Source organism: Prionailurus bengalensis, chromosome D2 (genome assembly GCF_016509475.1).
Source record: "Prionailurus bengalensis isolate Pbe53 chromosome D2, Fcat_Pben_1.1_paternal_pri, whole genome shotgun sequence".
Classification (NCBI taxonomy): Eukaryota; Metazoa; Chordata; class Mammalia; order Carnivora; family Felidae; genus Prionailurus; species Prionailurus bengalensis.
In genome coordinates this window covers 86,762,073-86,786,594 of record NC_057351.1, presented here as the reverse complement: position 1 = coordinate 86,786,594, position 24,522 = coordinate 86,762,073, and the positions used below count along the sequence as shown (strand labels likewise).

The 24,522-nt window shown below is 63.4% G+C and overlaps 1 protein-coding gene across 4 annotated transcripts in view; it reads right to left on the bottom strand.

The window, feature by feature from the left end:
• INPP5A (inositol polyphosphate-5-phosphatase A) overlaps nt 1-24,522 on the bottom strand; it is a 176,577-nt gene that overhangs the window by 14,872 nt on the left and 137,183 nt on the right. For all 4 annotated transcript variants that reach the window (XM_043597945.1, XM_043597944.1, XM_043597942.1 and 1 more), the window contains 4 exons: nt 22,715-22,799; nt 7,724-7,819; nt 7,547-7,621; nt 189-262 (listed from right to left, as the gene is read on the bottom strand). In XM_043597945.1, the coding sequence (XP_043453880.1) occupies nt 189-262; nt 7,547-7,621; nt 7,724-7,819; nt 22,715-22,799 (330 nt within the window). The remainder of the gene's footprint in view (nt 1-188; nt 263-7,546; nt 7,622-7,723; nt 7,820-22,714; nt 22,800-24,522) is intronic.

Here is a 24,522-nt window from a genome sequence, read left to right as displayed (position 1 = left end):
AGCTGCTGGGGGCCCCCAGTGTGCCAGTCTGAGAAGGCAATATTTTGCGTACTTAAAAACATCTTTTTGTTAAGGGAAGCTAGCAGAAGCTAACAAGCTCTTCTTGTTCTCAGCTGGCTGCTGGCTTCGGGCCGTGGAAGGGCAGGGAGAAGGGTTACCTGCTCGTCCGGCAAGCGGGTGCTCCTTACCTGGGAGGGAACGAGATGTCCAGTTCATACAGTCTGTCCTTAAAAACAGACAGCTCTTTGTCAAATTCTAAGAGCTAAAGAAAAGAAACAGAAAAACATAAGGTCACTTTGCTGTGCTGCACTGGTAGGGGGTGGGGGTGGGGGTCGGTCCGCTGCAGGGAGCCACGGAACCCGCGGGAAACACGCCTGGCGGACCGACTGGACCTGTGCGGGGAGCCCTGCCGACAGCCGCCCATTGGTGTCCCTGGAGAGGCCACGGGTGCCCAGGAGGCCCTTCTCAAAACCACGAGGGGCAGCAGACAGCACAGCCACAGGCCACGGCGGCGGCCCGCAGGGCGGACACGGTTCTTTGTTTTGCCCGAGCTAAGTCACGGAGCAAGCCACGTGGACCTCGCATGGGAGTGTGATTAAAAATGGCCACAGGGCGCCGGGGTGGCTCAGCCGGTTAAGCGTCCGACTCGTTTCCAGCTCAGGTCACGATCTCACGATTCCCACGACTGAGCTCCGTGTCGGGTTCTGTGCAGACGGTGCGGAGCCTGCTTGGAATTCTCTCTCTCTCTCTCTCTCTCTCTCTCTCTCTCTCTCCCCCTCTCTCTGCCCCTCCCCTGCTCACTCTGTCTCTCTCAAAATAAATAAACGTTAAAAAAAATGTTTGTTAAAAAAGAACGGCCGAGTCGGCACACCGGGGGACCCCAAGAGCACACGTGGGCGGGGAGCACGGTTCCTGCTTGCGGAGGACAGAGTCCTGCCCCGCAGACTCCTCGGAACCAAAGCCCGCCCTCCCCTGGGGAGGCAGGGGTGCCACCGGTGGCCCAGCCACGCTGGCTGTGCCAAGGCTGCACTGCCCACAGCTTCCGGACGTGCGCGTAAGTCGCGTCCCCACGCAGCCCGGCCCCCGCCTGAGCACCCGCCCCGGTGCTCTCCTCGCGTGGGCCAGAGGGCGACACCCGGACGGAGCTGTCGTGGGCTGTGGGGTGGGAGGGTATCCAGTTCCCTTGCACACACGCTTGACCGCACCTCACACACGTTCCTGCTGAAGCCTGCACGCTCACAGACACCAGCCTCAGACCCCGCCTGGGGAGGCTCGGATGCCGGGGGTCGGGGGCCCGGATCCGCCGGGAGCCACCCGCGAGCCCACATCCGCCGAGCACGACCCTGCTCAGCGAGGCCCCAACGGACATGGGGCTGAGGGCCCCTGGGGGGAGGGGAGGCACAGGGAGGCGGGCGGAGGACCACGGGGGGAGGGGAAGCTTGTGGGAGGCCACGGGGGCTTGGCTTCCAGGGCACCACATGGCCTTGCTGCCCCCACATCAGGGGGAAACTCTAGCTCCTCTTCCGGAGTGGGCTCCAGGCCAAGCCGCTTCCGGAAAGTTCCTGAGTCGGGTCCTCAGTGGAGCCGGGGATAGAGAAAGTCTTCAGGGAGAGAGAGACACTCCCTGGGGCCTGGACAGGGCCTGCACTCACACACACGTTTACACGTACGTCGGTGCTGGTAGACACACTCGTATTTACACACGCACACTCACACGACTATAGCGTGTGGCTCCCGTGGGTCACCCTGGTGCTTGAATTCTTGGCCTTCCTGGGTCAGAGGCAGGCCCCGCGTGCAGGGGGCACGGGAGCGCTCAGGGTGGCTGCTGGCTTCACGCAGGTCCCGTGTGCAAGGGAGAGGAGCCAGCCTACCTGAGGCCACGAGCCGGGGTTCCGGAAAGGACCCGTGCGTCTGGAGAAGTTTGGCCACGGCTGACGGGCGGCTCAAGGAGACGTCGACGGCACGTTCCTTTCCACACGGTGACTCTTTTCAGCCGCAGAGCCAGCCAACCTGCTGGTCCCCCCAACCCAGCTGACTCTTAGAGAAACGCAGCATGGCAGACAGAGATGCCGCGAGACCCTCCCTGTCCCCCGGTGGCCACGCCCTGGACGGCCGTGTCCTGCGAACCCTGTGCACGCACGTGTCCACAAAGAACAGCTCGCGTCGGGGGACACTGGCGTTCCCGCGCCTTCCTCCCGCCGCGGGTTCCCGACTCCGCCCGGCGCGAGTCCCTGGGCTTCTCCGGCCACGGGCCCTCGCTGCTCCTCTGGGGTCAGGGTGCCGCTGCCCGGCGCCAGCGTCCCTCTCGAGGGTGACCCGCCGTGCTCCTCAGTAGCTCTGCATCTTGTCTCTTCCCGTCTGATGTCCCGCTGTTTCTCGTGGACACATCCTCCTGAGGACTCACCTCCCGCGGTTCCAACCTCCGCTCGCCAACGCGGCCTCCCACGGCCTCATGCCGCGTTCTGCCCCCACCCCCACCTGTGCTGCCCCGGTCGCAGGTGCCGCACCTCCTTGCGCCCTCGGGCTGTGTCGCCACGAATTCGCCGGCGGGGACTTCACTGGTAACACTGCCACGAGTTCTGTGTAGTTTTTAATCTGCCAGCTTCTTTCAGAGTGTGTTTATTTGCTTCTGATTCCTTCAAGTTTTCAAGCCTATTAAATACTCTTATTTTGTGATTTCTATCAGTTATTTAAACGGCTGGTGTTCTCAGAGGTCACCCGCCCTTCCGCCCGGCTTGTGTCTCTGGACCACAAGCTCGCCTTCCGTGGACCTTCACCTGGGGGGGCAGTAAACGTGGCGCCCGCCCTCCATCAGACAGCCGTGCGCGTCGAAGAATCGGAGGCGAGGGGCCGGGCGCTCAGACACAAATACTCAGAACGTTCGGTCGTGAGCTGCAAGACGTTGCTCACGCTCTGGAGGGCACTCAGGGATGGCCTGGTGTCTCCCGGGCCCAACCCCACCGCTAGGACGCGGGCAGTGACCGCGCCCGATGGCCCGGTGCTCACGGCAGCCGCAGTCTCTTCCAGAGCCTCGGTCACACCCGGTGCTCCCTCCCTCCAGGTGACAGCGGCGATGTCTCCCGTGCTCCCCGTGTGGCGCCGCGTCTGGACTCTCTCGCACCGGTCCGCCTCCGTCCCCAACAGCCCGCGAGCCCCACGGGGGCATCTGTCGGTTCTGGGCCCAGAACACAGCCCGGCTCCAAACGGCGCCCAGTTAGTAGCCCCAGGAATCTATTTCACAAAAGTCCAAAAGCGGTTTCGAAAGTTGCCTCGGGAAACGAGAAACTATACCTGTGCCCGGATTTCTTCCATGAGAGGGGGTCTTCTCTCCCCTTCACAGCGAGATGCCCCCCATTGCCACCCACAAAACCACGTCCCTAACGGAGAGACGGCTGCTCGCCGGCCACGAGACCCCTGGCTGCGCAGAGCCGCCGTCCCTTGCCAGCAAGGGTTTCATTCACGCGCACGCACGCAGGTGCTCGTTCTGTTCTGGTTTCGTCTGGCTGTGTCAGGAGACGGTGGACCAGAGCGGCCGTGGGGACGCTGACCACCCTCACTCTGCTGCGACGGCGGGGGGCTCCCGGGGCCCCATGGCCAGCCCCGGGGACACCGAGGGGCTGAAGGGGAGCGCGACGGCACACCGCGTGTGGGTGCCTGGGTGCACGTGAGCACGTGCGTGTGAGCGAGCGGCCTTCACCTGTCGCCTGCTGAACATCCTCCGTGTTGTGCCGCCTCAGAAAGGGCCCCCGGAAGCCTTGCTGGGCCCTGCACCCCCTCGGTGGCCAGACCTGCCCAGAGGGCGTCCACGTGGGCGGCGTCCGCAGATGCCCTGTGAGGGGTCTGCAGGAACCTGCACACACACGGGCACACACACGCACGTGCACACGCTCCAATAAGCACAGCTTGCAGCAGGCGATGAGACCCTGGAAAACCCTGGCATGAGGTGTGGTCATGGCTCCGCGTGCTGACAGGCGGGTGGCAGCATCTGGGGAGGGAGCCACTTGGACAGCCACGCTTCTCTGGCTAAGGGTGTGAAGTAAAATTGAAACCAGGAAGCATCTGGTTTGGAAAGAGCGTGAATCTTCCAGCTGCCAACGAAGTGACAGAGCCCGTCTGGGAGGAGCCCTCACCTCCAGGGTCTCCGTGGGCGAGGCGCCCGCACGCTGGCCCCTGTGCTGAAAGGGACTCCTTGGGGAGCACCGCCCGTAACGCACCCATCTGCCTGCTATCCTGCCTGCCTGTCCACATGGAGACGTTCCGGAGCGCGAGCATGCTCTCACGCCAGGTCAACACGTACTTACGAAGCCTCTGCTGCGCGTCGGGGTCTCTGCCAGACAGACACTCTGGTGAAGGGCAAGGCCAACACCCGCCAGGCCGGGGCGCCCCTGGGCTGTCTGACACCGGCGGGGGCGGGGCACAGGTTAGTCCCACACCCGTGCACACAGCTGTAGCCCCGTGTGGCCCACGTCCTGCCCCGCACGGTCACAAACCCCGATCTGCTGCTTCGGGTCCCCGGCCGGCTGCCAGGTTTCTGGGATGCTCCCTCGTGGGGCCAGCGTGGGGCCAGCGAGGGGGGACCGCGTCTGGGGGACCGCGTCTGGGGCTCCGCGACGGCCACGGGGCAAACTCCAGCTGTGAGAGGTTCCTGATTAGAAATTACGGGGCATTTCTGTTGAAACGATAATTTGTATCTCTTTGAGATTTTTCACTAACACGATAACCAATTTCACATGTATCTTAAACATTCTTCTTGATTACAAAGTGAAAAACAGCTCAGGGCGTGTGTGGACAATGATAAAGGGCCTGGCGGATCGTCCGTATCTGTCAGGGCTGCACAAATCCCACTGTTACTGCAGAGACACCGCGCTGATAGAGAAAAAAGAGCTCGGAAAATCAATGCGCCTTGAGCTGAGCAGTTGCTAAACACACAGAAAACATCTCTATCCAACAGGCCAAGCGCTGTGAAAATTCCCAAGCCCTGCCCTGGGACAGCCGAGGAAAATTTAATCTCTCCAAATCCTCACCAGGGCACTCCATCCTGCAGCCCTGACAGCCACACTTATAATTAATTATACAATTTCGATGGGAATATCGACTAAACAAAGCTATAAATCATAGAAAAAGTCAATAGGCATGGACACATTCAATCATGTCCCGGCCAATGATTACTACTCTTAAAATACAATAATTATTTCCAGAAGCCAGCTTGAATTAAATTTCTGTCAAACGGGTACAAGACCGGTGCTTGATGAAGGGCGCGATGGATTTTGGGGCCGCGTCCGGCACAGGCACATCCATCCTGAGGACGGGTACTTTGTCCCGTGGCCGTGGGGCTGCGTGCCTCGCCGCGGCGGCGGCATGGCTCGTCACACCATTTATCTTGTCCCCCGTGGCCGGTCCCGACGACCCTACTTCCTGTGCGTGAGTGACGCGGAGGCGGCTTTTCAACGTGCCGGGTCGCGGCCAGGGGCACGGGCATCAGCGTGACCCCGCCAGGTGTCTCCGAAGGCACGGAGCCCCCGGGGCCCGCAGCAGCAGGGGGGCGGCGTGGCCGGCCACCCAAGCCTGGAGGAGCCAGGCAGATGCCCCGCGGAGGCCCCGGGCCCGGGCGTGCCTCCCGACACGTGAGATTCCTGACAGACACGATGAAGGGGCACGTGGGGTCTTCCCCAAAACACCATGTGGACACCTATTCTAACTCTGTGCTGCATTTTTAAATCTTTGAAATTCAAACGTTCCCCTGAACATTCAAACTAATCTTCCTCCCTCTTAAAAAGTTTCATATGCGGATAAATACGGAAATAAAAATTATTACGTCCGACAGTGACAACACTTGTCATTTCTAACGGCAGTACCGTGAGCTCTGTCCAGATGTCAGCTCTGCCCATGATGTGGGTCCGTGTGCACTGGCCCCCCCATTTCCAGAACACATGCCGTCTCCTAGGCCCCCCGCGCCGCCCTGGCTCAGACCCCACGGGACGTCCTTCTGGCCCACCTCCTGCTCCTTCCTGAACGGTCCGGTCCCTGGCTGCCCCCGTGCCAGCCCCGCGTCCATGTGTCCACTGCTGGACCCTCGGCTTTGATACTTCCCTGGTGGCCTCACTGGCCCCCGCTCCGAGGCGTTGCCTCTGCAGCAGGGGCCCCTGAAAGCCCACCCTGACTCTGAGCTCAAGAAGTCACACAGCTGCCCAGAAACAGCGTGGCACGCCCAGTCCCCCCGGGCACTTCACCACAACAGTGCCTCGGGCTCCCCTGTGTCCCCAGGTCCCCGGGCCCGGAAATCACAGGCGTGCTGTCCTCCTAGGTGCAGACGGCAGGCAGGACACGGTCCTTACCCTGGTGCTTCCCGCCTAGGGAAGCAGCCTGGGCTGTAAGCGTCCGCGTGCTGAGCTGGGCGCTGCGGAGGCTGCGGAGGGAGAGTCACCTTGCCTGGGCCTGAGGCCCCTCGAGGACGTGACATGTGGTCTGGCCAGGCCCGAAGGTCAGAGCCCCCGCTGGGACAGGCTGGTGGGAGGAGCAGAGCATCTGCTGGGTCCCCTGCACGGGGCGTAGGGACGGGGGAGCACACAGAAGCTCACCGGAGGCCTGTGGCTGCGGGCCTGGAACTGAGGCCTGACTCTCTGTGCAGGAGACAAGCCCCTGGCTGGGCTCTGGGCTGGGGGCGCGCTGGGTGGGCTCCTGCGGCGAGCGAGAGGCAGTGGCCCCGGGCTGGTGGGGACAGACGAGGGGACAGGGACGGGGGCAGTGCCTGTCGCCCGGCACTGACACGGGCAGAGCTCCACTTGCGCTGAGGGGAAACTGAGGCACAGGTGCAGCCCACGCTCGGCACGGCTGGGCTCCCAGAGGCAGAGAGGTGAGAACAGGGATGGCGGGGCGGGGCCCACAGTCCAAGCACCACCCCCAGGCTTTGGCAGAAAGACGTCCCTGACATGGTCCCAGGGGTCTCGGAGGCACGGAGGCCGGACCGCCAGGGTGGGGGCAGACTGGGAGCTGAACAGAGGTCGGGGGTGGGGGGCAGCTGTGCACAGAGCCTCTACGGAGCGGGGTGGGGGCAGGGAGACCACGAAGGACAGAGGGCCGGCAGATGCCCCACCCAGGGCCCACCCCTGCGCCACGGAACCCCGGGGGCCTGGAACCGGCCACACGGGGGACGCTTAGGCCTTGGAGACTGGCAAACACCACACGCCACCTGTTGGTCTACACGAAACAGACACCGATAAGCACGTGACAAACAGGCGCTGATCCCGTCACGCGAATCTGGTCACCCCGCACCGCCTCTCCGGACTCTGCAGGGCACGCGGTGGCTTCGGGGAAGAGGGCGGTTCCCGCGGGACCAGGGCTCCACCGACTGGTTTGAGATGCACGTTTCACGCACACGCCCTTGGTTTTGCACACGTGCACGCGCACAGCCACGGAGACGCCCGGTCAGGTGCGTCAGCCGTCCGAGCACCCGGGGCGCCGCCCACACAGGGGCCGCCCGGGCCGCCCGACAACCAGACGCTGGGCCAGCAGCCGCAGCCCGGGGACAGGGGACAGCGGGGCTCACCGCGGTGCCGTTGTTGTCGCGGAAAACCTCCTGGTTGAAGTAGTGGAAGACTTTCTTTTCCAGCTGAAGCATCACCTGGAAAGGAGAAGTGGACGCCAGTGTGGGCGGGGCGGAGACGCGCCTCCCGCACAGTCCAGAGAGCCCAGCTCCAGGGGCCGCGGGTGAGGGCTCGCTTACCTTCCGGTCGTTGTCCGACTCGCGGAATATCAGCTTCACCACCTCGTTGGTGTCGGCGGCGCGGACTGTCTGCATCGTGGCCTGTGTGCAGAGAGTCTGGGAAAGACACAGAAGGGACTCAGTCCCCGCAGAGAGGGGCCCGCAGCCCGTGTCCCCCGAAAGCAATCAGCACACCTCCTGGCCTCTCCCCCCTGCCCCGTCCTTTCCAGGCTGCTTCCGCCTGGCTCCACGCGTCCCCGGAAAGGGACCAGGGCCCGCCACACGGGAGCGGGAGCACGACCGGCCGACCAGGCACACTCTCCAAGGGCAGGCCTGTCGGGAAGTGCCGAGCACCTCCGGCGGCCCCGGCCTCCCTGGCCATCTCTGTTCCCCGTGCTGCCCCCGAGCCGGCGGGGCCTGGACCCTAGATCTGCCGGAGGCTTCGCTGAAATCAGCACGGGCAGCGGAGGGGCGGGGAGGTCTCTGCCCTTCACGGTGTCCCCACAGCAGGCTGGGGACACCCTGCGATGAGATCTGCGTCAGGTGGGCAGTGGGACAGGACCCGGAAGGCAACGCCAGGGAGCACAGAGGCCACGCTGGGTTTTTGGGTCACCCCCAGGGCCGCAAGGCCGGGACACTCCCCACAGCACACCCCAGTTCATGGACTAAGTTAAATCCAGGCCTGCCGAGAAAACTCTAGTGTCAGGCTGGGTGTGGGGCAGGAAAGGTGTGGATGGGTGCAGCACACTGGAGACCCCCACCCAGCGGGGCAAGCCTGCTCTGGGCAGTGCGAAGTCGCAGGCTGGGTCACGGGCACTTAGGAATATGTTCAACAAAAGAGGTTCGGGATGTGCTGAAAGGATAGACCTTCACGGGAGAGGCCAGAGGACTGGGGGGCTGGCCCCCACCCCGTGCGGCGGATGACGCTCCTTCCTCGTGGGGAGGTCCCGTCTCCAGGGTCCATGTGCCCAACGTGTCCAGGAAGGGCAGCTGGAGGCAGAAGGCAGAGCCGAAGCTGCCTGGGGGCGGCCAAGGAGAGTCCACCCCGGACCGAGGCCTGTCTGTAAACCACACCTCAACGGAGCCGCTCTCTAAAACCTGACTCGATGACTTTTATTTAAGAAAGAACACTGCAGGAAAACAACGAATTCTGACTTTTTGAGCACATCCTCCACTGAAGGCCTTTGCGAAGCTGGACACACGTCCCCCAGGGGAGAGTGGCGTCAGCCCGGAGAGGCCCACTGAGGGGCCGGTTTTGGTGGAGGGGGCAGGGACCCCCGGGACGAGCCCCCCAGCCCCTCTGCAGACCCCTCCCAGGTTTGCTGGGGACACACACACACACACACACCGCCCAGCATGCGGCAGGGGAGGCAGCGGCCACCGCCACCGTCCCCAGAGCGTACTCCAGGACAGGCCATTGACATTCAGAGCACAGATCAGTTAGGCAGGTCAAGCCCCCAAAGTGGCTTTTGGACTCATGTGTCACAAATCAGTCTGGCCGCCTTCAAGCGGTGAGGATTAGAACAAGCACAGAAGAATCTGGAGCAGAGCACGGCCACCCGGCCGCCCCAGTCCTCGGAGGTCCAGCTGCATCCAGATGCTAATGCGCTTAAGTGGCTTAAGCACTTCCGTGAATGGGGGAGGGCCCCCCGGGCGGGCAGACGGCCATTGTGGCCACCCCGGGACGCGATTCAGGGGATTCTCCCTTCTTCTCCCAAAGGCACCTGCTAGAAACTTTTTAAAGAAATTGCTTTATCTGGCCATTTCGGGCGGGCTCCCAAAGGATAAACATCTGATCAGCCCGGGCTCTCTGAGAGAGCCGCCCTGTGCCTCCTGCTCTCCGGCCCTTTCTCTGCACCCTCCCGTGGAGCCACCACATTCAAGGGGTTTTAAAGAAGTGATCAGGCCTGGCCGCGGCCTCGCCTCAGCTTTCAATCCGCAGTCATGGCCAATCATGCAGAAACGTGCCGGGGCCTTTCCGCTCGCCTCCTCATGGAAGGGATTTTTCTTTTGAAAGGAGAAAAAGAAATGCCCCAAATGCTATTTCTACAGAGCCATCCAAGATTTATTTCATTATCAGCAGCCACACGAAGGGGCGCCAGACAGGACGTTCCTGCAGTCCGTCCTCTCGGCACTCGAGCACCTGACTTTTGTCTTGGAATCTCGCGGGGCCGCTGTCGCCAAGGACGCCCACCTGTCGTGTGGCTAAGGAAAGCCCCGTGTTTCTTCTCAGTGTGATAACTTTCGAGGTAGGCTGCCGGGACGGGGTGTCCCCAGGACCCGGACCCCGGTGTCAGCCCAGAGGGCCACTGCCAGTGCTTTCTGTGAATCCTGTCGTTCACAGCCTACCTGACTGGCCCAGTCCTCCCCCGTGGTCCAAAACTCTACCAAAGGCAGCACGTGTGGACCCTTCCGGCCGGGCCATCCGACACCGTCTCGCAGAGCCCACCCTCTACCCTCTGCTGTAGACAGAAGGACCCTGCGGTCCACGGCAGCAGGGACGGGGCGCGGGCGGAGCTCCGTCCCCACTTCAAGCACCAGCTACACAGGCACCTGACACCTGCAGGGCAGAGCTCCAGAGCCGAGGGGCTCGGGGATTCCCGGGAATGCCGGCCGGTCCTGGACCGGGCAGCTCAGCAAAGTCCCCAGTTTGAGTCTCCTTCTGGGTCTTACTGAGCAAAGCCTGATCTGGGGGCAGCTTGGGATGGGATACGTCTGTTAGGAAGGACGTTCCAAGGTTCCACGCGGTACGTTTCAGTCTGTGTTGGTAAGAAGCACACAGAACAAAAACGTATAAACGTAAATTTAAAGAACTCCATCAGGAACAGAGCCTGAACCAGAGTCTGCGAAGTTTCCCTGTTTGGACGGCTCAGTGCGTGAACTGAAGTAAAAGCCGGGATGCTGGGCTGTGTCCACCCCGAGAGGCGTCAGAAGGGCCGAGGCCTCCAGCTGCACGGACGACAGCTCTGACGCTCCCACGACGCTCCCGCCCGGCCGTAAATGTGGCTTCTGAGCAGGTTCCCCACAGGTGGCAGTCCCTCATCCAGGGACTGTGGCCGGGAGGGGGCGGAGGGGCAGGACGGCCAGCACTCGCTTCCACCGTGCGGTTTCCCCAGAGTGTGTCCGCTGGACATAAATCCCCGGTCCCGCCTCTGTCGGCGAGGCCCGCGTGGACGGGAACACGAGTTTGGTCTCGCTCTCCCCCGCAGATTCAGGAGGAGCCCCGCCGGGAGCGGGCAGGGGTCTCGGTCTCCCTCAGGCTCACAAGGATCCCCACCCCTGGCCCAGGCCCGCACACGGACCCCGCCGTACACGTTCAGATGCCGCTCGGGGTCACGGCACGGGCCGCTCTGGGATGCGGTGGGGGTGAGCCTGGGGTCAGCAGGCCCCTCGTCAGGGCCAGGACGCCCCACCCCCAGAGCTTGTGCGGGAGCCGCCGAAGCCACCGTGGCTGCAGGAACCACAGCCGAGCTCCCGGGGACTTGGGTCCTCACGCCTGGAGAGGCCTCTTCCAACGGCCTGCGTGTCCTGTGTCCTGGCAGTCGGTGGGCACAGTCCTGTCTCCGTGTTTTGACACAAGCCATCTCTTTGTTGGTGGGCCACGCCCTCCCTTCTGGCGACCGAGCCCACCTGCCAGCGAGGGCTGGGACCCACCGAAGGCCGCGAGCACACGGCAGGTTCTCAGCAGACGGCCTGCCCGACCTGCCCGGAGCCTCCCGAGGAGGCCCGCTCCCCTGTGCTGGGCAGGCAGAGCCACGTGTCCAGGACCACAAGGTCCCGGAGGCACCTCAGGGAGCAGGAGGGCCGCCACACAAATTCATCACCATGGCCTCCTGACCTGGCCACTGGCCACTGGCCACTGGCGCCAGCAAAGCCCATCCCACATCCGCACCAAGGGGGCAGGGGCTCCTGACACCGGCCCGTATCTCACAGAGGCCAGATGCTCGCCGTCTGGAGGCGTGAGCGGGGCAGTTGTCTAGGGGTCCACAAAGAGGTGGGGGCAAGTTTTCATCCTGACTTCAGTCGGCAACGAAAACCAGCCAGGCCAGGTGTCTGCTGACCGTCGAACGTGCGGGGCGCGGACGGCGGTGCCCGGGCCGGGACCCCTCGAAAGGCCCCTGCCTTCCCTCCCTCCGCGCAGGGGCGAGAACACCACGGGCCGAACTGAGTGGATGCGGCCACGAGGCCAGCTGGGGCCCCACACAGACACAGTACAGGCAGCGCTGTGGGAAACAGTCCAGCAAATTCTGAAGGAATCAGGCTACGGCCGCGGGAAGCAGACTTCCCTGTTTTCGCACCCAGACCCTCAGGAGGAGGCACTGTGACCTGGGAGAGCCTCACACCACAGAACGGGCTTGGTGGGGGCACCCTGCACCTGCCGGCCCCCCCAACCTGGCGCTCCCGGGCGAGGCTCCCGAGGTGTGAGCTAACCCAGCTTTAGCCACTTACGAGCCTCATCCCAGCAACAAGGAGAAAGGAGTAACCCATCCGAAGAAAGTGACGGTGGAGGAAAGTGTGCGTCTGGCGCTTCTCAGACATCCGTAACAACAGAGAAGGGAGGAGAGCAGGAGAAGAAAGGAGGGAGTGAGGAGGGGGGAGGAGGAGGGAGAAGGAGGGAGGAGGGAGAAGGAGGGAGGAGGGAAGAGGAAGCAGGAGGCAGAACAAGCAGGAGGAGGAGGAGGGCAGAGGGTGGGGGAGAAGCCCTGAGCCCTGCCCCAGCCGTGTGCCCAGGGACTCGGGAGGGCACTCCCTCCTCGCTGGCGGCCTGGCCTCGGTGAGCCGGTGGGTGGGCTTGAAGAGACATGTGCCCCGTGGTTCGCACCTCTCCTCGGAACCGCGGCCCTGCCGCTGCTTTCGCCGGCTGACAGCCTGGTGCGGGACATGCAGACCCTTGTGAAACCGGAAACGAAGGAGCACCCGGGTCTAATTTCAGCCCCAGACGCTCACGGCTGAGTCTGGCCAAGGCGACAGAAGTCTGCAGAAGAAACGGACTGAAAACGCCTCCGGCCTTCCACGGAGGGTCAAGGAGCCGGGAGCAGGGAGGCCCCACGGGCATCGTGAGTCTCAGGGACACGCTTCCTTTGGCCGGCGGGCTCTCTGGCACGTCACGGACCACAGAGTCGGGAGGAGGGCCGGAGCCGGCTGACCTCCAGGGCCGGGGGTGCACGGGAGGCACCACTGAATCACGGCTCTGAAGGTTCTGGAATGGAAACTGGCAGCTTTAACACTTGCCTTGGTCCCTGGTAACCTACGCATCTGAGGGAAAGAGCTCAGGAAAGAGCCTCTCGCCCAACGCTCTCGGACCGTCCCCGCTGGGGGAGGGTTCACACGGCACCGCAGAGAACGAGCACGGAGAAGCCGCCCCCCCTCCCCGCCTCGGCAGGGTGAGCGGAGCCCCTGCAGGTGAAGCCCTCCCGCCCCCCCCCCAGGGGAGCCCTGACAGAGAGAAGAGGCCGGTGGCCAGAGCAGCAAGGACATGCCAGTGCCCATCCCGCCCTGGTGACAGTGTGGGTCACTAGTGGGCAGGAGCGGCACGAGTTCTGGCCACTTTGGCTTCCTTCCCGTCACGCACAGGCACACACATGGGTACGCAGGTGGGCTACGTGCATGTGAATACACACGCCTGCGTTCAGCGCACACGTGTGCCAGCGAGGCACACACAGGGCACACCGTGCACACGCGCCCGCACGCACAGCTCCCGGGAGGCAGGAGGGAGCAGCAGCAGGCGAGGGCGGCGGGCCTGCCGCCCACAAACAGCCACTGTCACACGAGCGCGTCCCGGTGCCGACCCCCCCCCCCCCCCCCCCCCGTTCTCGGGACCAGGGTGGCTTGCCCGACACAGAGAGCAGCCCCGGGGTCTTGTCCTCTCTCTGGAGAGGTACCCCTGCCTCCAGCAGGAACTGCCCCAAACGGTCTGCCAGCCCGTTTGTGCTGACCTCCCGGAGGCCCTTCTGGTGAGCGCTCTGTCTCTTCCAAAGGTTTTCCCACCAGATCCCTGCGCTCCCAGGAGGAAAGGCGTCTGTTAGTAAGTGTGGGGGAGACACCGCCTCTGGGGGCCCCAGAGTGCTGAGGCTGCCGCAGCAGGGGCCCTGGGGGGCTGGTGGCGGGTCGTGGGGAGGCGCCGTTACGAGGGTTAGGTCAGCCGCCACGGCGCCTTCCCCCTCTTTGTTTCAGACTGTGCACTGTTCCTCCAGAACAACAACACCATAAAGACGCTTTCTTTCATCTCCTCCCAGGACGGCTCCCGCGAACTCCCTATCGGCCTGGCCACCAGGGCAGGCGCTAACGGAGCGGCACGCTGGGCAAGCCCGTGGCGGTTCTGAGCCCACAAGGGCCCCTCGGCCGGTGTTCTGGAAGGAAGCCAGGTGTGTCTCCGGCCGGGGTGTGCAATGCACGCGGCCTGGGCCCGGGACGGCTCCCCAGGGGTGACGCCTGCAGCAAGGCCCCGGCTGGGGCCTAGACATGCTCTCGGTCCGGTCTCTTGAGGACACCCCGGGACAAGGCAGGGCAGGCGGAGCGGGACCCCCCCGCCTGGCGCTTCCTCCTAGCGCCCACGCAGGCCACAGACAGATAGGGAGCCTGCCCACCAGCTCTGGCCCAGAGGTGGACGGTCCTAGAAGCCCCGCGGGCCGTGCTGACCCAAAGAGCAGCGGGAGAGCAGCGCTGCATACAGCAGGACGCACATTAGTGAGCGCAGAGCCGTCCACGAAGCAGAAAATCAGGCTCTCCCACAGGGGACAGGCGAGGGCGAAAGGCACCAGCGCTCTTGTCACTTTTCTTCTCTTTCCATCATCGTGGTGATGATTGTTGGGACATCAGTGTACCAGTTGGAAAGGCCAGCTGATGTTTGCAAGGCAAACTTCCTGGCAGAAAATCCCCCCCACGTGAAACCCAGAACGGTCATAACTGTGACCTTACGTAGTTGGTTTCAGGTCCGTGTCTCGGGCCCCTTATCAAAACAGACCGGATTCTCCTTTTTTGGAACAGCAAGTAAATAAACCTAACGATTCAGATGCGTAAATTGGCTGCTTTAAACTCTGACTGTTCAAAAGCCACACAGACAAGCTGAGCAGAGACGCTAAGGCGCCTGCACGAGCGCCCGACCCAGCGGCTGCAACTCCTGGAGTCCAGACACAAGAGTGCCCAGAGCCAAGGAGGCCGCCGGCACGCCCAGCCCCGTCTACACCGGCTCCCGATTCAGATCGGAAACCCTCACGCCCACCAGCGTTCGCCCGAGACACAGAGGACAGAGCTGTCTGCACATTTAAACCCACACCCTCTCACAGCTGCTAAGGGTCTGTGAGAGCCCCGTTCCCCAGGAGGCTCTCTCGCGGCGCATCACGGGGGCGGGGGCCGGGGCAACCCTTCCAGCTCTCAGGTCGCCAGGCTGCCCTCTCCTCAACTGCTCGCTCCCACCACTCATTGCCACAACACGGGCGGAAATGCCAGCTGGCTGCCGGGGGGGGGGGGGTCCGCGTGCCCCACGACCCGGGCTGAGTGTTGGGGTGCGGAGGGGCGGCTGGGGTTGGGTTCAACGAGCTCACTGGAGAGCAGACGCGAGCCAGCCGCTGTCTGGCGCTCTGTCCGTGTGGGCGCCGTGACCGTGCAGGCTGGGTGGTTCCTGGAGGGCCTCCTGGGGGAGGGGGGCTGGCAAGGGCGTGATGGGGTGATGCCCCCTCAGGCCGAGTGGGAGCGCCCTCCCCAGGACGCGGGGGCCCCGAGGGAAGAAGGGCGGTCTGGGGACGGGGCTCCGGCCACCGGGCAGCCTGGCCGCACCACTCTCGCTGGCTGTGGTCTGGGGTGGTTTCGTGACACGGGGGGTGTGCCCCGCGTGGTTCCTTCTGGCCCCTTCCCAGGCCGGCGCTGTCAGTGCTGGGGGCGCCCCCCCCCCCAGACGGGTCCTCACAGGACCCGAGTCCCCAGGGGCCCACCTGGCACCCGGGCGCATGTGCACGTGTCAGTAACTGGCAACTGGTTTTCAAGACGGCCGCCAGCCTCCAAAAACGCATCCGCCACCATCGCTGTCGGGGATGAAGCACGGCAGGTGGGCGTGGGCCGGGCCTCGCCGGGACGGGAGCGCCTGGCACTGCTGATGCTCTTTGTCACTGCGGCCAGCTGAGCGTCCCAGCTGCCAGTTGCCACGGCGCAAGGCACAAAACGTACCCTCTGAGCGATCCTGCCAGCGGGGCTGAGCCAGAGGCTGCGTCAATAAGCAGCTTCGTGACGCACGGCCCACCGGACGGCACGTGACAATCGTGTGGAATCTGTGCACGTTTCAATTACATCCAGCAGCACCAAGTCCGGTCCTCTCGGTTCTGCTCTGCAAGCATGTCGGCATGAATTTGCATCTGAAACAGGAAGCTGCCGATTCCCGGGGGACGGGCTCCCTCGCTCTGCGGCTCTTCTCGAGGCTGCCGCCAGGCAGGACTTGGCCACCCGTCTCCGTCCGGCTCCACAAGTGACCTGGTTCCCCTTCCTGCACTCGGGGGCCTGGCTGGCCCCACCTCCTTTGCCCGCAGGAGGGTCGTGGCGGCCCGTGCCTCCTGGAGGCTGCCATCCGCTCACTGGCCCCTCGCTGATTTGGAGACAGGTTTGCCAGTGAGCACGGGGGTGGCACCCAGGAGGCGAAGAACCCCGGACGCCAAGTCCGGGGAGGCTGACCTCACCGCCCTCGGTGGGGCTCGGCAACAAAACCCAAACCCAGTCCGGTGGTGGCTTCTCACCCGGCAGTGCTCAGCAGAAGGGACCCGCTCACACACAACGTGACCACACGCTTCCGGAAGTCGCCGTCAGGCAGGAGGCACAGTCCCGCCTCGAGGCCTCCTCAGGCCTCCTCACACGCAGCTGCGGCACGGTCCACGACATTCGGGGTCCCCTGCCACGCCGACCTCGGGCCCGCCGAAGCCTACGCGTGGGGTGGGCACAGGCCACCTCGAGGACGGAGGGTGGAGGCCAGCACAGCCTTCTCTTCCCGTCCCTGGCACCCCGTCTTCAGGCACTGAAAGTGGGTGTCCATAACTGGCGGCCCCAGGAGGGGGTCGCTGCTGAGGGCAGTCCGCCTGTCTACCCAGGTGGAAGGGAGGACGGACAGTGCCGGGCACAGGCCCAGGTCGGTGGTGGGCAGCGTGGGTCCGGGCCAAGCCCCAGCGGGCTTCTCCCTGACCTGTGCTCTTTCCTGGGCCACGCGGAGCTTCAGAAGGACAGGTCAGGTGCCCCACTCGCCTCCTCGGCAGATCGCAGGGGCAGAGGCCCCGCTCTGAGGCCTTGGAGGGGGATGGACAGAGGACACTCTGCCCTCGTCCCGGCCCCCTCCTCCTGGCTGCCCACATCCCAGTGCCCACCCAGGGCTGTACCACCCCCCCTCCCGTCCACACCGCCAGCGGCATTGATGCCCCCAGACCATGCTTAAGAACCCCACAGGACTCCATGGCTCCCAGCCAGGCCTTGCCCACAGGAGGCCCCATCCCAAGACATGTCCCGCTGGCCTCCGGCTGACACCAAGGTCACAGACACAGGTGCGTCTGAAACAGGGCCCTCCCGCAAGAGGCAGTGCTTCCAAGAACAGGGTCACGGGAAGCACAGACACCCTGGAAGACGCTGTTCTCAGGCTGCTCCTGGGGCTCCCAAGAGGATGGGGCAGACGAAACACAGCACTCGTGTCCCCAGGCTGGCAGACCCACCCCCACGGCTCTCCCGGCACCCAGGACCGTCGCCACGAGGGCCCCGGGCCACACGTCCACCCTGGCGTGCACCACAGGCACGCGGGAAACATCGGCTGGACAGACGTGGAAGAAACCCCAGCTCTGGGGTGGCCGACCGCAAAGCCGTAACCGAAATCAGAGTATCCAACCCGCCACGGGCGTCTGTGAAACAAGAACCACCATCCAGGCCGTGGGAAAGAGAACCGCGGCTCTGCTCTCCCCGGGGCCACGGAGCCACCCTGGGCCTCATGGTCCTTCTATCTCCTCCCTGCCGGCTGTGAGGACTCAACAGACAGAAAGAGGAGAATGTGATGCAGGAAAGGCCAACAACCCGCAGGACCCCACAGCCTCTAAGAACACAGAGGGCAGCCTCCCACGCGTGTTCCGGAAACAGGGAGGCTGTAACAGGGCCGCCCCGGGCACGGTCCAGCCCAGAGGGGACACGAGCCATGACGTCCACGTCACGTGAAAGGCGGGCATCTTGCGTGCACACCTGCGGGGCCCGTCACCCCAGCTGGTGCGGGGCTCGACCTGAGGCGCTTCTCAGGCTGCGGTTCCCCAACCGCAGCCCCAACACGGGGCCTGGAGGTGCCGGCCGGCCCCTGTGGCACCCTCGTCGTGCAGTTAATTTGGAAGAAAAAAGCAAAGTGAAGTGAGTCGGGGGCCAGGCAGCCCGTCCCTCAGAGGGACCTGGGCTTGCCGGCACCCGCCTGTGGCCCTGGATCCACACCTGCAGAGGCCGCACTCAGGGCCCCGGCCTGGGACTCCTGACGCCTCTCCACACCTGTCCTCTGGAGGAGCCGCCCACCGCCCACCCAGCCGGACTCGGACTCTCAGGAAGCGTGCAGCAACGTCCTTTGGTTCCCACAAAATTTCTATCCATTGTTTTTACTGCTAAAAACTCCTTTAAAAAGCCATGCCACCTGCCACTGGCAGATTCTGATTTCCCAGAAGACGTGCTTGCGTGGTACTTCACAATTCAACAACCTGCGGCACCTTGACTAACGCTACTGAAATTCATCACCGACAAAAAGAATTTGTTCTTTTTCAGCTCAATTTACCTTCAGGTACACCTTTGCCAAGAAGTACATTTACTGTGTTAGTGTTCAGCTCGTCAAGTGGTGGGGAGATATGCCAATCCAGCATTCCACGCTGTCAGGGTTGAAGAGTGTCCCCCAAATTCATGTCTACCCAGACCTCAGAAGGTGACCCTGCTGCAAAGTATGGTCTCTGTAGATGTAGCTAGTTAGGGATCTCGAGACAAAGCAGGCTGGATCCAGGACAGGCCCCGAGGTCGACGACTGGGGTCCACATGAGGGAACAATGAGGACCGGGGGTGGAGGACAGGCCGCGTGTTCACGATGAGGGACGACCAGGCCACCTTGACTTTGGAGCGCCAGGTTCCAGACTGTGAGGGAACACGCACGTGTGGTCCTTATCACAGCAGCCCAGGACCCTGCCACGTGGCGGCACAGGGCCCGGCACAGGAAGGCTGCACCGTGCGCTCGCCGTGTCCTACGTGTTCAGTCAGGAACGGGCACGAGATTGGTTAGAACCTTCTCGGTAAGCAGCACGTGTGCGAGGCCGGCAGGGAGGGGCCCTGGCGGCTTGGCGGTGACGCGGGGGCATGAGGGCAGAGCACTGGGGAGGGGATGCCTGGCCTGTGGGGGTGCTCCGGGACATCACCCGCCACGCCGGGCGCCAGGTTCCTCCCGGGCGTCAGTCCACAATTCTCAGGAACCACTGGATCTTTCTTTGGGAAGAGCGAGGCACCCACACCTGCTTCCTCGGTTTACTCCGCGACGCCTCGACTTCTCGGGCTCCAGGGAAGTTTCACAAGTGGTTGATGCCTGTATTGATGCTGCTGCCCGGGTTTCGAGAACGGTCTTGGGCTCTACAGCTAACATCTTCATTGACCCAACGGTCCTTAGAAACTCTAAACTGAAAGTCATATTCCATGCATTTGGGATCACGATCATCTCCCGAAAGTCTGCCGTATTTACACAGCAACCCCTATGCAAAAATGTAATTAGAAGTTTTGGCGAACGAACGGCCATTTATCCTGAGGCTTTAAAGAGCCACGTGGACGTGAAAATCCTCCAAACATTGAAGGATGGATCGTAGGCGCACTTGTTTAATGAGCAAGTGATTCCACTGAAGCCCACGGACTTCCCTCCCACTCTCGGCGGAGGTGCCACAGAGCCGAATCTGACCCATCCCGGAACGGCACTCAGCGGGCAGCGTCCTGGGGCGTCGCTGGGCGAGGCTCGCTGCTCCCAGGAACCGAGCTCGGTGGCCCGCGGGCCTTCCCAGGCCGGGGGTGGAGGAGAGCCGTCTGCCCGGTGGCGCTCGGGTGCATTCAGATGCGCTGTCCTGTCCCGACACTCACGCGGACTGAACAGAAGCCCTGGGACGTGCCCCTGGCTCGTGAGCGAAAGACCCGCGTCCCCAACTAACAGGCTCCCGGGGAGGCCGCGTCTCCTGGTGGCGGCCAGAGCTCCGACAGGAGCAGCTGAAGACCTCTCTGCTCCATCAAGCCCAGCACTTCCAACCGGCACTGATGGGAAGAGCCGCTGGTCGAAACAACTGCCCAGCTGCCTCACTTCCGTCGGGAGAGGCTTCTCTGACCTTCCAAGGCCCTCACACACCCTCCTCGCCCCCGATGGGAGACCCTGGTCTCCCCACGACGCGCCCCGGGCGTCCCCGCTCTCAGTCTACCGTGGCTCAGCCCTCGAGTCCCCAGGACCTCCAGCCGCCTACGGCCCCCCACGCCTCTCCGGCACCGCCACCGTGCGGCTTCCCGGCAGGGCAGGAGGCAGGGATCTGGACACACAGAAATGCTCACGCTGGGACACAAGGACACAGCGGTGGTTTCATCAGTCGACCACCTGACAGAGGGAGGCAGGGAGGGGCCGCACGAATACACATTTGTTCCTTTTCCCAGTACCTGATGCCACGCTTTCCACCTGACGTCATACAGGTGCACAGAGGTGGGGAGGAGCACACGATGGCAAGGGGACGGAGCCTCTCACCCTCCGAGCTCCAGAAGTGCGGGCGGCCCGAGCTCCTCTGGGCTGGCACTGGGCTGCCCGCCAATTGCCCCGGGAGGACGGGACCCTGAGCTGCTGGGGCCAGGGGTGGCGAAGCTGACAGAAGACGAGGCTGGGGGCCCAGGGCAGGACCCTGTGGGGTCAAGGAGGGGCGGACATCTGTGTGCTGCTCTCCTTCTGAAAACCAGCCACTGTGGGAATCGTCTCCTAAAAATAGCGTTCCAAATAAGTCCTTATCTGTGTCAGGTAATTGTGATGGGAAAGCAATCGGAACAAAGACCTCCTGTCTTTTCCTGCAGGAAGGGGAATAGAAAGCTGGAGACACTTATTAAAAACTCAGGTAGCCCGTCAGATAGCGGTGCTTAGGAATCCTGGAACATTGCGGGCTATCAGCAACTTAGAGATTCTTGAGGCTCCTTAGTGACTTCGAGAAAAACGTGTCTGCTCTTGGGAAAACTTCCCGCCAATTTGCAAGACAGTCCCTCCTGTCTGCCGTGACCCCTGTGTCCAGGAGCCCCTTGTTTTAGGAAACAGGACAAGTCAGGAAGTGGGGGGCACGTTATGAGATAAAGACAGCACCCGGCGTATCTGCTAGCCTGCAGAGTGGCCTCAGCCCTCAGCCGTCTCCCCGGAGGGCACAGCAGCCCGCGTTCCCGCCGTAGGGGAGGAAGCGTCATTCTCAGATGGGCCGGCCCTAACTGCGCCACCGACCGCACTCTTCGGGCTGCGGCCGGCTTCTCGGCCCGGCACCCGCCAGGGGCTCAGCCGTGCTGTGCGCCACGCAGCCACGGGGCAGTTCCGGACGCACACCTGCAGCGACCTTGACCCGAGCCGGAGCACTGCCCCTCCTCGTGGTGTCTGTTCTCAGGCAAGAGAAGGCCCGTTCAACACCTCCCGGACCTTTCCGCATGTACAAGCTGCTGGACAGCTCCCGCCTGGCCGGCTTCGGTCTTTCGAAGGATCTTGACTTCTCTGCAGGTGGCTCGGCTCAGGGAGGAGAGCGAAGGATGAGCTAGGGCCGCTCTGTGCACGGCAGGCTCACCGTCCTGAGCACCGTGAGAAGCGACCCCTGCGTAGAGGGTCAGGATCTCATCAAAATGTGGCTTTTCAAGTCCCCAGTGGCCTGAAATCAATGGGGGCGGTGGCCTTTGGCGAGGGCACCGGGGCCCCAACAGCGTCAGACACGGGACCAGCTTTGAACAAGACAGACGAGCTCCCGGGCTCGCTGCAGGGCCTGAGAGCGGACCGATGAGCGCTCCGGCCCCAAAGTGAGGAGAGAAAAACCAGCAGAAGTGAGGACACCAGGGGCCGACAACCCCACTGCTGACACACACTCTCCCAGCTGTCGGTGAGCGTCCAGGCACGACCAGCACGTAGCCGAACATTCACACACGTGCACCTGTGAGCACGCCCGCTGAGGAGCCGTCAGACGAGCCGCAACATCAGACAGGAGAACTTCGACACCACGCTGCTCACCTCCGTCAACCAAGGGGAGCTACGGAGTGACGGAGAGCACGCCCGTCTGTCTTTCGGGGACGACCTCTACGGAGGAGGACGAGGACCGTGTGGCGGCGTCTGTGACGGTGACGCCGACAGGACGGTGACTGCTTGACGGCCGCCACGTCTCTACCCGGTGTGAGCCGGGTGCTGGGCGAACCCTCGGAGGGCTTCCTGGTGTGGGCCGCCCGGCCTCCCCGTGCAGGCTCGGCACAGGCAGCGGGGTCACGGCTGTGCCGGCGGAGGAGAGGCTCCGCGGTCACACGACGGGGACCCACAGGGCCGAGGCTTCTCACGTGTGCCTGTCCCTAGGGGGCGTCCCGCCAGGGCCCTGTGGGTGCGCCCGGGAAACGCACGGCCTCCAAGCTCCAGAGAAGCGAGTGACAGCCACGAATGTTTCGGCGAAAGACGACACTGGCCTCCAGCAGCGCCTGCCCGTCGGGCGCCACAGAAGCAGCCCCCTCCAGCCACACCTCCCCGCCGGCTTCCTGGGCGTCTCACAGCCGAAAACAGCCCTCACGGCGGGGCGTCACGTCCCGCCGGTTGGCGATGGGTCACCTGATTAGCTTCAGAAGTCCGAGGGACTCTGACAATGGCCCCCTTTTGACAGTGACACATGGTTATTAGGAATTTCTGCCACAAACATGGCCGGTGAGAACGGCAAGGTCACACCTGCCCGCGAAGCGCAAACACAGCCTCTGCAGCTTTCCCGAAACCCGTCGACTGCGGCGGAGGCTCCCGCCACGGCGGGGAGCGGTGCCTACCTCCACCACGGACTTGGAATCCAGCCGGAAGTTGAAATCTCCAAACACAAAGTAGGACACTTTCTCGAATCGCTGGTCGATGATTCTGGGAGGAGAGAAGGAGACCACGTTACTGCCACGCCGGGCGATCAGCTTCCGCACCAGGCTCCCCTTCCACGCACCCTCCCCGCACCCCCAGGCAGACGGCGCGGCTCTCCCAGCACAGACGCGCCGTCACCACGGGCCAGGGCCGTGGGGAAACCGCAGCCGGTGGGTGGTGCAGCCGGTGCGGGGGAAGGACCGAGGCCAGGAAACGGGGCTCGGGGCTCTCGCTGGGAGCACAGGACTCAGGACGCAGGGGGAGGGAGTCTGCACGCTCCTCCCAGGTGGGGTGGGACGCGAGTGAGCTCTGGAAGCGTCTGTGACACTCCGTTTCCACGTTTCAAAGGCATAAAACCGCGTCTGTTTTTCAAAGCGAGACGCTGCCTCCCTGACGTCTTGCCCACATGTTCTGAGTCAACCGCAGCCCCTTGGTATCTTCCCACCGAAACGCACACACGGCGGCCACTGCGCGAGCAGCCCCTCACGCACAGTGGGACAACCGCTCAGACCCCAAGTCCTCGTGGTTACCGACCGCTGCTCGCTTCTGACGGCAAAGCAAGGTGCCGGCCGTTTCCGACCGGAAAGCAGAGCGAGAGCCGTCGCTGACCAGCAGGACGGAGCGTGTGGCCGGCACAGAGGGAGGGACGTCCGGGGAGCCCGCGTCACTGCCGTGGCTCCGCTCACGCGTTTGCAGGGACGGAGCTGCAGGGTGCAGGGTGCAGGGTGGAGGGTGTCCCTCCCACGGGCCCATCCCAAGATGGACTAAGATCGAATCTTGTCAGGCAGGCAAAGGCCAGGGCGAGGACTGCACCGGATTAACTCGGAAAGTGCCTCCGGTTACCGGGAAAGCTGGCACAGCCGGTAATGCCTCGGGCGCCGCTTACCGACTCAGCCTCTCGTCACTTGACTCGTTAGCTTGAGAAACAGAAGAAAGGGCCAAGCACAGGGCGACGTGCCGCCTTCTCCGGCTCGGCACGTTCTCCCAGGTCACAAGAAGGGTCCCTGCAGGCTGCGGCTGGCAGCGAAGGGCTCACGGGACACGCAGGCTCCTGGCGCCCAGGCTCTGCAGAGGCCCCGCGACCCCGTGCCGCGAAGGCGCAGGCGGCGTGCGGCGAGTTCACTGGCACCCTGTCAGCCCGGCCCGTCTGCGGAACAAACGACGTCTTCCGCTTCAACCGCGCCCTCCGCCCATCCCCACCACGGAGACCACCTGCCTCGTCAGGCACTTGTCGGGACCTGTGTTTCTGTCTCTACTTATTTCTGGCCGGTTTCTCTTTTCAATCCTTCCTTTCTTTTTTTTTTTTTTTTTTTTTTTTTGAATTCCGGAAGGCTCCCTGTAAGCTGGTGGTGATCCACGTTCTTGGTCCGTGGATGCTTTCCACGCAGTTCCCGGCGGTTTCTGCCCGGTACGCGCCGTAAGCTTCACCGGGGGTGCGGGTGCCAGCCGCTGGCCGTGCATCCTCTCCAGAAGCCCGAGCCCCTGCCAGGCTCTCCCACCATCGTTAAGGCAGAGTTTGGTGGTGAGACTTTAATCCGTCTGGAATCACAGTGTGAAGCAGGGATCTCAGTTCATCGATTTTCCCGGCGGCCGATCGACCGCACCATTTATTAAACACGCGACGCTCTTCCCGTTCAGTCTGTGCAGCACACAATTGCCCCAATCACACGGGTCTTTCTGAAATCTCCATCTACTCTGCACACTTGGAATTAAGGCCACTTTCCACAGC